General features: G+C 52.0%; 1 protein-coding gene across 2 annotated transcripts; it reads right to left on the reverse strand.

The window, feature by feature from the left end:
* Positions 1–1,175: 1,175 nt before the first annotated feature.
* Positions 1,176–7,149, reverse strand: LOC542009 (OCL4 protein). Of its 2 annotated transcripts, NM_001350876.1 has the most exons (11): positions 6,862–7,133; positions 6,367–6,655; positions 5,978–6,267; positions 5,538–5,844; positions 4,854–5,417; positions 4,601–4,708; positions 4,285–4,503; positions 3,993–4,167; positions 3,227–3,495; positions 3,020–3,115; positions 1,183–2,375 (listed from the first exon to the last, which is right to left on the reverse strand). In NM_001350876.1, the coding sequence occupies exons 2-11, from the start codon at positions 6,541–6,543 to the stop codon at positions 1,926–1,928; spliced, it is 2,655 nt and encodes an 884-aa protein (NP_001337805.1). In that variant the 5' UTR covers positions 6,544–6,655; positions 6,862–7,133; the 3' UTR covers positions 1,183–1,925. The 2 variants fall into 2 exon arrangements, with proteins under 2 accessions (XP_008648322.1, NP_001337805.1); XM_008650100.4 differs by having other exon boundaries at positions 1,176–2,375; positions 6,367–7,149.
* Positions 7,150–12,820: the final 5,671 nt, after the last annotated feature.

A 12,820-nucleotide genomic window follows, 5' to 3' on the forward strand; every position in this document is an offset into this window, starting at 1 on the left:
GACACCTATATCTCCCACGGGACCAAGAACCAAGAAACCCCCCTAGATGTGACTAATTATGAGCAGGAGGACACTAGTGGAAGAGGAGGAACTCAGAAAAAGGTGACATCCCTACACAGGAAGTCATTATAATCGTCACTGCCGCCTTAATGCTGGACAGGAAGGTATAATCTACGTTTACCTCTCAGTTAGATTAGGATCTCACACATCATAGAGGTAGTAGTCTCAGATTGGCTTTATAGGGGCTTAGAAAAGGTCCATAGGGTCTAACCAATCTAAAGGGATTTGATATCGTCCTTTTGGATGCTAGAGACAAAATTTTAGTTTCATCACATTAGATATTTGAATACTAGTTAGAAGTATTAAATAAAATATAATTACAAAATTAATTACACAGATAAGGACTAAAATGGTAATGCGAGTCTATTAAGTCTAATTAGTCTATGATTCGCTCGTGAGATAGTACAATAAATATTTGCTAATCATTATAAATCCGTCTCATTGTTTAGCCTTCATCTATGCAACTAGTTTTATAATTAGACTATATTTAATATTTATAATTGGCATCATAACAATCGATGTGACACGAACTAAACTTTAGTTTAGAGAACCAAACACCCTCTAAAACAACACAAGTTGGTGCTGCTACTCCAAAGTTTCACCACATAAACCGTACCTGAAGCATCCTACAGAAATAACAAAAAAAATGCAATGCAGCTGCGGGAAGAAGAGCTGGCCGTGGCCCCTCCCAGCCCCCTGGTAAGCTATTTATGAGGGGGGCATCATCCCAACTACCCATCAGATTGATCACCAGACACCGCATCTCCATGCATAGTACGCAGGTGTAAATAACCACCAGCAGCAGCAGCAGCGGCTGACGCTTGCATTGCCTTGTGCAGCTCAAAAACTGGCTGGCCTGGTCCTCCATTCTACAGTAGCAGTGTGCGCCAGGACATCAATCTCGAGCAAAGCCACAGGATCCAATGCGATGCAGTAGAGAGCAGCAGAAAGGCAGGGTATTCAAGTCCCTGCGCTGCGCCCGCAGAGCCCTCCACGGAGTAGGTCGACGCAAGAAACAAAAGGCCAGCACCACCACCACACACACACACACATTCACTCCCATCCATCCAACCAACCAACCAGGGCAAGACCGCAAGAGAGCTGCAAAACACGCATGATAAAAACAACCTACCAACGTAATCAAACGAGCTTGAGTAGCAGCACAAACAGGCGGTGCAGAGAGGGAACAAGTCAATTCCCGAACCAAGACCCTTCTTCCCTGATAGCCTGGGATCAGATGGTCACAACTGGTTTGGTTCGCTCTTGACTCCTCCTCTCGCACCTTTTCTCTTGCTCTCCTAAACAATCAAGTCCTCAGTCTCTTCTAATACAGAGTTACACGGCTCTACGCCCGACCATTACGCGCGAACTACTAGGTAAATCTCCCGTCTTATTATTATTACAAAAATCGAAATAAGCATACCAATCGAAGCTAACCTTCTTCACAGTTCTGACTTCTGAGCAAGGGAACAGACCGAGAGAGAGAGAGCTACCAGCAGCAACACCTGCATGACCAAGCTGCCCCGGATTGTTTTCTGCGTGATAGAGAATCGGCCGGCACAAGTGAGAGCTTGACAGGACCCTTTCTTTTCCAGTAGCTGTAGATGACACCGCACTAGCTTCCCAAAATGATCAAAATGCCCCCACCATTCTCTTCGTTCGGTCAGGGGTATTTTTGTCATTTTAAGAGGCATATGGCGGGAAAGAGAAGGGGGGTTTTTGAACTTTCCGTGTGTTGGTTTCGGGCTCCTGTCAAACCCTCTCTTGCACTGGGATGTCTGTCAGCAGAAACAACCGGACCTGGAAGGCAATTTGGCTTTTGTTGTGGTGTATGGATCTGCTCTCCTCTGCTCCCGCTCTTGCTACTACTCGGAGGCAGCAGCCGCCGGTTCAGCGGCCCCGCTCGCCCCAGCGCCCTTGAGCGCGGCTGTGATCTGGTGGACGGCGTTGCAGACGTGGCTGTTGATCGCGGTCACGCTCGAGAGGTTCAGCTTAGCCGAGGGCACAGCGCTAGCGAGCACCTGCATGCCCACGGTGAGGAGGCAGCCGCTGGCGGGCTCGTCGGCGTTACCTGCTGGGCTGCTTTGGCCGTCGCCGGAGCCTGCGGCGCTGGTTGCTGCAGCCGAAGGGTTGGCGGCCGGGAAGATGGCGAAGCCCAGCGGGAGGAGAGGGATGTAGGAAGGGTCCTCGCCGCTCATTGTCACTTGGATGGCGTCCACGTCCACGGTCGCAAACACCACGAGGCTCCCGCCGTCGGGGTGGGTGCTGCTCTCCTGCAGCATGAGCTCCACGTTCTGGGATGAGTTGCTTGCAGCCTGTTGGTTTTCATCAGAAGATGCAATGAAAAGTTTTCAGTCATAACAATGCTTAATGCTCAAGTAAACTGTATTTTGGGGATTATGTATAAAGTAATTTGGTGCATGCGACAATATGTGATTAGACATTATATTCCTTTCATTCCAGATGAAACTAGGAGGAGTTGCTACTGACAACAAATGGAACTGAAAATCTGGTAGCGAAATTGCAATGATGCATGTGCTTAAGACTCGGAGCAGATAGATCAAACTCATTTATTGTGGCATCTTGAGTACTGTACAGCTCAAGTAGCTGGTGTTAATTTCTTGTCCTTGACATTGGTTGCCAATAGTAAGTGCTTTTGGAACTATTAAAATTATCAACTGTTCTACACCAGAGTGCAGTTACTGCAGTAAGTCTGCACCAGGGAAAGAAATTCTTATCCTTCAGACAATAGGCCTAGTTACTAGTCTGAAACAAAATCACATTCAGTATGATTTCAGAGCTAGGTCGTTGCTACGATGCTCTCCCAAAATAAGTACTAAGAACTGAATAATAAGCACCATAAAATGGATAACTCAAGTGATTATGCTCTTGAAGCCCTCAAATATGAGGGCTGTGAGTAACAAACCCCAACAGTCAGCAGCAGAAACGATGTACTCACATTGATTCTAAGAAGAGAAATGCAATTCTTTGGGTGTGATCCATTTGCAATATGTGCCACTTCGTGAAGTGAGCCCCCGCTTGACATAATCTCAAGCTGCAAAATTAAAACATCCATGAAGACACTACTAATCTCAAGCTTGTTGCAACAGAAACAAAGAACCAAAACGATGCGATGCATGTTTGAAATCGTAAATATAGGTAGTACCTGACAACGCTGTTGTTCATCGGCAAGAAGCTCGAAGACCTTCTGATGGTTGAAAGGAAGCCAGCTTGTAGAGACAGCGGTTAGAATGACACCGCTGGGCTGCCCCGGATCCGTGTTCTTGCGAGTAGTGACCCTGATCGTGTCCTCTGTAGTTTCTGAGAGTGAAGTCCAAGATTGGCTCCCAGAAGCACTGATGTTGGCAGAGAAACTAGTGATCATCCGCTGTGACAGCTTCATCATATTTGTTCTCGCCTCTGGTGTGCGGATCACTGGTAGTTACAAAGAAAAAGGTGAAAAAGAACATGATGGTTAGACTTTTTGAAGATGCTGGTGATGATGAGAAAATAAAAAGTGAATGAAGTAGTTATCATAGAGCAGATCAAATGTTCTAGTAAATGGTCCATATGCATATCTAGTTCATTCCAAAATGATCAAAAAAAACATATGGTAATAAGCATTCTAATATTCGTGCTTGCTTTTCTCCCTCTTAATAATGAAATAAATGTTCGTGTATGTTCATGAAAAAATGATTAAAAATCTGAAATTCTATTGAAATGAGTCCACCACAATGACAGTTTGCAGGCAGGATAGTGCAGACAGCAATGTCCACATCCGAGAATCGCGCGAACAAATTAATGGCATGACCTATGATTTTGGACAAACAAGCTAGCTAGCTTTTTTAACTACAGTGTACAGCTATCCAGCAGCAAACATGTATATATAGCAAACATTATATACGCTTGCTGTAACAGGTAGTAGAGCATACCTCCCAGGTCGGCGATGTTGCGGGCGAGCTCACTGGCAAGGCGCTCGCATTGGCGCTGGAGCAGGGATACCCAGCGCGTGGCGCCGAAGGCAGAGCCGCTGGCGACGTAGTCCTTGAACACCTGGTGCAGTGGCTTCTCCTCTCCAACAATCTCCGTGTGCTCCACCCACACCACCTGCATGCAGATAAATAACGTGTCAACCCCAGTGACCAGTGCTGGCTGAGTAGGCATCACCAAAGAACCCTATGCTCACGCACAAATAAAACAGCACAAGTGAATTGAAAAGCTCACGCTAGAGTAGCCATTGGGCATGTCCTGGATGATGCAACCGGAGGGGCGCCTACAGCACCTTACAACAGATGGGGTTTGCAGTGCCTCCAGCTGGAACCCCTCGGCCGGGAAGTCGACGAGGGACCAGGTCCCCTCGTCGCCGTTGTGCACGCAGTACCTGAAGAACACCACCTCTCGCGCAGGCACCAAAGGAGACGGGAACTGCAACTCCGCTTGCATCTGTTCATTCGTTCATTTGCAAAACAGATCGATCAATCTTCTCAGTTTGATGTAACTTTCAGATTGAAAATAAACAAGAGATGATCTAGCTAGTTACCAAGAGGAGAGATCCACTGCCCATATGACCAGATGCAGCTCCATGGTTTATGATCTGAATGGTTCTTGCCTTGGATACGATCGAAGGGAACAGCTCCATCCACTTGTTCTGCCAAATCAGAAGTTATAGTAGTTAGGAAAAAAGTTTATTCCTTTGAATCAGCACAACAAAATCAGTAGGTTTTGCCAAATCTATACTCCCGTGTTATTCTTCTTCCATCAGCTCGGGTATTAAAAGGGAACAGGGAACTCACAGCGTCCAGGAAGGCATCCACCAGCGTGATGCTGTTCATGATAACCACGGTGCCGTCCCTTGATCCCTCGGTCCTGGCCGCGGCGCCGCCAGGGGAGGCACTGCTATCCTGCTGGCCGCCGTTGACAGGCCAGCTGAACATCCGGGCGTGCTCGTCGGCTACCATGACCTCGGAGCTCGCGCCACGGCGCCGCAGCCAGAGCGACTCGCCCGCGCGGCACATCTTGGCGAGGGTGTCTGCGGCCGCGGCGGCGAGGTCGAGCACCAGCTGCCTGTCCTGCTCCTGGACAGGCGCCATGGCGCCCATGAACGACGGCGTGGAGGCGTGGTGCTCGGCGCCCCCGGTGATCTGCTGCGACGGCGGCCCGAGGACGGACTGGATGAGGTCGCCGCAACCCATGACTGGGGACTGGTCGGTGAAATGGCGAGAGTAGACATTCATGTCGAGGTCGAGCGGCGGCATGAGCACCGGCGGCGGCGCCGATAAGCAGACCAGCGCGGACGACGACATGCTCGGCTGTCGGCCGCCGCCGTACCGGGTCGCGATGCACGCCAAGCGGTCGAGCTGGATGGATGAAGAGTGTTAGCCCAGGATTCTTTCATGCAGTGCAGTGTGGCGCTTAGGGTTTAAGCAGCGAGCTAAGTAGGTAGGGACTAGGGAGGGAGCGGCCGAGGCGGCACCAACCTCGTCCTTGAGCCTAGCGTTTTCGATGCGGAGCTGCTGCTCCTCGTACGACATCTCGCCGAGGACGGCGGCGTGGCCGCAGTTGGGGCAGACTACGTTGCGGATGGCGGCCTGCAGACGGTAGTTGTCGCTCTTGAGGCTCTCGTTCTCGGCGCGGAGGAGGACGTTGTCGGCGCGGTCCTGCTGCGCCTTCATCTGGGTGCGCCGGTTCTGGAACCAGAACTTGACCTGGCGGGGTTTGAGCCCCAGCTCCTGGCTCAGCTTCAGCCGCTGCTTGTCGTCCGGGTGCGGGCACTCCTTGAACAGCCTGTGCGTATGTCGTCCGTGCAATGCCGGCCATTGCCATTGCCATGCATGCATCCGTAAGAGATTATAATATATCGGAGAAGAAGATTATTATTATATATGAAAAGGCAAGCGTATATATGTGTGTGTCTTACGCTTCCATCTGCTGGATCTGGTGTGCCGTGTGGCGGTGGTACCGTTTCTTCTTGCCGTTGGCGGTGGCCAGCTGCTGCTGCTGTCCGGCGGCATCCGCCGTCGTCTGGAGCTCGAGGCCGCTGTGCTGCGGCTTCTGCTCCGGCCGGTCGTCGTCCACGTCGGCGAAGCTGAGCAGGCCGTCCAGGTGGCCGCTCCCGGAGCCGCCGCTGAGCTCCATCTCCATCTCCAGCTGATCCATGTCCTCGTCCTTGGCCACCTGGAGCGCACCCATGATGCCGCCCTCCTCCTTCTGCATATATACACAGGCACACGGGCGGGCCATACCATTTGAGACTCAAAACCCCGCGCTACAAAAGCTAGCGTTAAGGCGACGGAGTGCTCTACTTACTGGTACGAGGGAGGCGGCGGTGGTGGAGAAATGGTGGAATGGCATGGCGGCGGCGGCGGAGGAGGAGGACATGAACCCGGCGAGGGCGCCTGGGTTGGGGATGAAGAGCGTGTCCGCCGACGAGGAGGCCCCGGCCACCGCGGCCATCGAGGATAGGACCTGGCAGTCCCCAAACATACTTCTTCCTCCCTTCCTCGACCGGCCGGCGCGGCAGATCAACCGAGAGGAAAAAAATAAATGGAAGAACCCCTTCTCTCTTACTCCCGTCCCTGGCTGGCTCGCCTGATGACTGTGTTCCTCCGAATAGAAGCAAGCGGTTAAAATCCACGGCGAAGCATGGCAGGGCGAGTACAGGATGAGAGGAAGAGGATTTAGCGAGAGGTGTAGGAAAGGGAAAAGTTTGGAGGAAGCGGAGAGAATCGGAGAGGAGGAGGGGAGCGATGGAAGTGAAAGGGCGAGAAATGGGGGCGAGACAAGGGCGGGGGGAGTAAATACCCTGTCGGTTGTTCTGTGCCTCGGCGTACCCCGTGCTGGCCTGCTTCCTCCCTCTCCCTCGATTCGTCGGCCTTGCTTTGCTTGTTTGTTTAGTAGAGTACTCTACTAAACTCGGCTCCTCACCTACGCGCTGGACGCGGCGCAAGGTTGAAGACGGAGAAGAGGTCGGCCGCCTTCTCCTTCTCCTTCTCCTCCGTTTGCCCTGTGCTCTCGTCTTCCTCACAGCAGCAGCAGCAGCGACGGACACGGCCAGCCGGCGCTGTTACTTGTTGTCCACTGTGTCTGTGTGATGTGACGCCTCCGCTTTGACTTGTTATTCTGGCTTTCCTTCCGCGTGACTCGACCTGCGGCTGCGACGCGCTCGGCTGACTTCACGGACCCACGCGCGCTGGACCGTCACGGAGCCCACGTGGCAGCGACGGTGCTCTTCCCCTCCAGCGCGTGGACGCCCTGCGCTGCGCAGCCAGGAGACGCGCGCGGGGCCCGCGTGTCATACTCACGCACCCGTAGAGGCTGCGCAGAGCCGGAAAAGCCCAGAACGTATCGTGGGCGGGCGGTACAAATAAATGCGGTAATTAGGGGGCCAGATTACAGCGCGCGCGGGGGTGAAGGTGAACGACAGGCGGTAGTAAATGCATGCGTTGCGCGCAATAACTGCGCGGCACAGTAACGGGCGGGCCTGCGCCAGTGAAACCCGGGCGCGAGCACCGCCGCGTGCCCGTCACCGGCGACCGGCTCCGATCCCCCGCGCCGTTTCGCTTGCGTTGCGTTTGTGTCGCTGTCGCGTGCTTGACCAGAGTCTGACGAAGGCGTCAACAGAAGTCAACAGCTCACTCCGGCCTGTCGTCTGCCGGTCTTCTCCGATCCCTGCCTGAGGCATGCGCGCCTTCCTTTCATTCCCGCCGTGGCGCCATCCTAGGATGGGCCCGTCCGTCCGATCTGGCCGGCGCGCGATATCGGGCCCGCCGCGTGGCGAAACCGCGTTACAGCAAGGCGGCGGACATGCATGTGAGATGATGAGAGTGGTCTGCGCCAGGCTAGCTGTGGTGCAACGCTAGGCCTGTCCGTGCCCGGCCCCCGCCGGCCCGCCCCACCCGGCCCCGGAACCGGACCCGGCACCGAGTAGTACGAGTACGCATCGTCCATGCCGTGCGTGCATGCATGTGTTGCGTGCCACCAGAGGAGGAAACGAAGGCGGGAGCGTGCCTCGTGCGTACGTGTGCCACGCAGATTTTGCACAGTAATTGCACCAGGGGAGGACGAGGGTGCCGTACTGCTGCTGCCTAGCCTAGTAGCCTAGTCGGCTGCTAAGCAACCAATGCACGAGATCACACCAAATCTTCTCTTCTATTCCCTGCTTTCACTACGCACCAACCGAGATCACCGCTGATATCGACCAGTATTGCATGCCTTTTTCAAAAAGTGTATACTAGCAGCTCAAGAGTGCTAAGAAGGTAGTATTTGGTTTTGTAGCCTCAATTTATTCTATTTTAGTATCTAAATTGTCAAATACGAAAAACGAATTTTTTATAGACTAAAATAGATGGACTAAAAATTAGTCCCTAAAAACCAAACAAGCCCTAAAATCCATACTTTTCACACTTGTAAGAGCATCTCCAACAATGCCTCAAACTGGTGCCTCAAATTGAAATATGTGGCTCTACGCAGAAAAAAATACTCCAACAATGCCTCATTTTACAAACTTTGGTCAACAAATTATAGGGCATCATCTCAAGTGCCTCAAATATACTACACCGTAATGGGCTACCCTATAATCTAGATTTGAGACTTTACTGTTAGAGCGGGATGTTTTGTTGGTGTTCTAAATTCCATAAAATATACTCATTTTTAAATTATAGGGAACTTTTATTAGTCACATTGTTGAATATGCTCTAAAGGCTCTATCGGGTACCCAGGAACGTGGTACCCAAGGCCAGGCCTATAAACCTCTCTCTGGCCTATCTACCGACCAAGTCCTCGCCAAGCGAGTCTGCGAGGCGGGGCGAACGACTAGGTCCCCGTCGATCCAGTCTGCGAGGCGGGATGAACGACCACGCCCCATGTCGCTGCAAGGCGGGGCGAACGACCAGGCCCCCGTCGAGCCAGTCTACAAGGCGAGGCGAATGACCAAGTCCCCGCCAAGCAAGTCTGTGAGGCGGGGTGAACGACCAAACCCCTGTTGAGCGAGTCCGCGAGGTGGGGCAAACGACCAGGACCCAGTCGAGCCAGTCTGTGAGGCGGGTTGAACGACCAAGCCCCTGCCGAGTAAGTTTGCGAGGCGGGGCGAATGACCAAACCCCTGTCGAGCGAGTCCGTGAGGTGGGGTGAATGACCAAGTGCCCGCCAAGCGGATCCACAAGGAGGGGCCTCAATTCCAGAGTCTCTATAGTTACCCGCATACCCGAAAGAACACAACAGGTACACCATACCGGGGTGTATGGCTACGCACGCAAGGGGTGACGTAGGCCCGTGACGATAGGCAAAACCGTGCCATGTACTACCGCTCCATGGGACTGACCCAAGGGACCCCCCACGCACTACTATAGAGATGTTAGCGACGGACTAACTACAGAGGGTCGTATGACGAACGAGTGAGACGATGCGCCATACCAAGATTAACAACACATTTAAAGGTCTAACAAGTTTGTTAAGCGTTGAACAGGAAATTCGGTATGATGGACATACTTGAATAGTATATAATGATCAGTGAACAAAGATTCAACACAAGGTCAAATAACCAATGAGACAATGCAAATGGATATAGTACGGTCTCTATATTGGTTTGAATATATGGACTAGACCTGAGAAATCACTATGCATAAATATGATCATAATAGAGGTTGAAGTGATTAGAGGATTCGTCAAGCCAAAGTGAATAAGATATGAGGAATCGTGGATTGGCTTGACCATATTACTATATATTAGTCCATATATGCTTCTATGAGAATCAAACTAGAGCTTGATTGATCTTAGCATTTATATCTAGATGAAATTCAAGCAAGGTTCACAATATCGAAGAAATGATTCTCTAAATGGATGCTCAATATGATGTGACTCAAGAATGGCTTGATAGGGTGAAGATAGCAAGAAAAGGGCTTCGAGAAACTAAGAGAAGGTGAAGGCCAAGCGACAGCTTGTGGACCGAGGTACTATGGCTAAGGTGAAGAAGAGAGTACTTGCACTAAGTCGATGAACTAATCAGCTATGAAGAGTTACAATATGTTGATGCATCAGTAAGGTAACTTGAAGCCATGATTTGAACTCATATATGGTGAAATGGTATAAGTCATAGGGTTTGATTTGTGTTTGCTTCAAAAGGTGAGACAAAGATGTTTGTGATCCTTACGAAGCAACGGCATGGAGAAATCACACATGAGACACCAATGACTCAAGGAGTTTACTTAATTATATTTTATTTAACTTGAGTATAGGAATCGTCATACTATCAAGGGGATCCAAAAAGAAGGTTGGTGTTGGTACTAAAGCTCAAAATCTTTGATCCAAAACTTCTATATTACCCTTGTTAATCCTTAGTGAAAGTATGTAGTACAACCTTTTTAAGTCTATCTTGGCCAAAATTGCTCTCTAGAAAATGCCGGTTTTCAAGTTGGTTCAGCTGGTATTCAAAAACCAGCTCAGCCGGTTTTTGGACCAGCTCAGCCGGTTTTGACTCTGGTCCACCCACCAGCTCAGCCGGTCACTGAACTGGAATTCAGTCTGCTAGAAACCGGTTCAGCCGGTTTTTGAGCAGGAAGTCAAAAACGGCTAGTTTTGGAGCCCCACCTATATATACTCACTCCTACCTCTCTCCCCCATAGGAGAGCACGACTCAAACTTCATTCCTAACCTAAGAAACACCTCCCACTCTCTCTCACACACCTTTTGCCTCTCCCATTTCAAATATTTGGAGAGAAATCTTTGAGTGAGATTGAAGAGCTGCGATTTTTGTGCTTCATCTCCAAATCCTTCTTGTTCTTCTTGATTTGAGCTTTCGTACTACATCGAGTTCTTTGTGGATTCATTACTCTTGGAGCTTCTAGTGGGCTTGACCTTTGTGGAAGACTACTAGGTGCTTCTTGCACTACACGACGGTTGATCTTTAGCGACCCTTATTTGGGACCGACGGTTGGTCGCTAAAAGTTATGGACCGACAGTTGGTCGCTAAATGCGTTTATAGCGACGGTCTGTGGGTCGCTAAAAGTCTAGAAATTTAACGACTTATGGTCGGTCGCTATAGAGTTAAGTGTGTGACTGATGGTGGGTCGCTATAGAGGTACGTCAGTGTGTTCCACTTATTAAAACATCAACACCCCTCAACCCTAGCTGCCTTGCGCCGTCACACTCAACCTAGCCGCCAGCCTCTCTCCTCCTTCGTCCGCGCTCGTCTCCTCCTACGCCAGGGCAGGGCTGCTGGCGGAGTCCCGCAGGGTGCTCGACGAGCTGCCTGATGGGGCCGCGGCCGCGCGCAACGCGATGTTGTCGGCGTACGCGCGAGGCGGGCGCGTGGGCGACACGGAGCGTCTGTTCGCGGGAATGCCCGACCGGAGCGTGGTGTCGTGGACCGCGATGGTGTCGGGCTACGCGCAGAACGGGAGGCATGAGGAGGCGGTTGTTGGGGCGAAGGCAAAGACGCCACCCTTCGCTCGAGGCCTTCGCTGCAGTCGCTGGTCTGACAGAGACAAAACGGGCAGGGACACCCTTCGCTGGACTCGGCACTTTGACGAAGGCCTGCCCAAAGGACAATTTCCCGTTGCCACGGATCGACAAAATAGTCGATAGCGCGGCCGGATGCGAGGTCATGTCCCTCCTCGACTGCTTCTCCGGCTATCACCAGATATACATGAAAGAGGAAGACAAGGCTAGCACCAGCTTTATAACACCCTTCGGCACTTATTGCTTTGTCAGAATGCCGGAGGGTCTCAAGAATGCCGGGTCCACCTTCTCCAGACTCACCAAAACGGTACTCGAAGGGCAGGTCGGCAGAAATGTATTTACATATGTGGACGACATCGTCGTCGCCAGCAAGAATAAGGAGGACCATCTCGCCGACCTGGCAGAGACATTCGCGAACATGCGAGATGCACGACTCCGCCTAAACCCGGAAAAGTGCGTTTTCGGTGTTCGCCAGGGCAAGATATTGGGCTACCTGGTGTCCCGCCGCGGCATCGAGGCCAACCCAACCAAGATCCAGGCCATCGTCGATATGTCGCCTCCGCAGTCCGCCAGGGGCGTCCAGCGCCTGACAGGCAGGATGGCCGCTCTCAACAGATTCATCTCCAGGTCCGCCGAGTGAAGTCTCCCCTTCCTCAAAACACTCCGCGGCGCGAAGGACTTCGCCTGGGGACCGGAGCAAGCAGCGGCCTTCGCCTCACTAAAATAGTACCTGTCGGAGCTGGCCATCCTCACAAGCCCCGACTCCTCGCTCCCCTTATTGCTCTATGTCGCGGCTTCGCCGCACGCGGTCAGCGCGGCACTGATACAGGAGCAGACAGTCGAGGGCGCAGTCAGACAGTGCCCTGTCTACTATGTCTCCGAAGTCCTGACACCGTCCAAATGCAACATGACAGAGCTGGAGAAGATTGCCTACGCAGTTGTTATGTCCTCGCGCAAGCTGCACCATTATTTCGAAGCATTCAAGGTCCGAGTCACCTCAGACAGGGGGCTCGGCGAACTATTCAGAAACCCGGAGGCATCAGTGAGGATTGCCAAGTGGGCAGCCGAACTCTCCGGCTACCACATCAGCTTCGAGCCCAGAACAGCTATCAAGTCGCAAGTCCTGGCAGACTTCGTCGTCGACTGGACTGGGCCAGTAACACAGCCGGACCCATCCACAGAAAAGGTCTGGACTATCCATTGCGACGGTGCATGGTGTCATGCGGGGGCAGGCGTCGCTGCAGTCGTCACCTCCCCAGCCGGAGTCAAACACAGATATGCAGCACGCCTCAGCTTCGCTCTGGAA

The sequence above is a fragment of the Zea mays genome, chromosome 1 (assembly GCF_902167145.1).
Source record: "Zea mays cultivar B73 chromosome 1, Zm-B73-REFERENCE-NAM-5.0, whole genome shotgun sequence".
NCBI classification, from domain to species: Eukaryota; Viridiplantae; Streptophyta; class Magnoliopsida; order Poales; family Poaceae; genus Zea; species Zea mays.

Bases quoted from the DNA above. Each gene is read 5' to 3' on its own strand.
- LOC542009 (XM_008650100.4), bottom strand. From the start codon at position 6,543: ATGTTTGGGGACTGCCAGGTCCTATCCTCGATGGCCGCGGTGGCCGGG. The intron at 5,418-5,537 runs GTTGGTGCCGCC...TCATCCATCCAG, and splicing joins ACGCTAGGCTCAAGGACGAG to CTCGACCGCTTGGCGTGCAT. The intron at 4,504-4,600 runs GTAACTAGCTAG...ACGAATGAACAG, and splicing joins GCAGTGGATCTCTCCTCTTG to ATGCAAGCGGAGTTGCAGTT.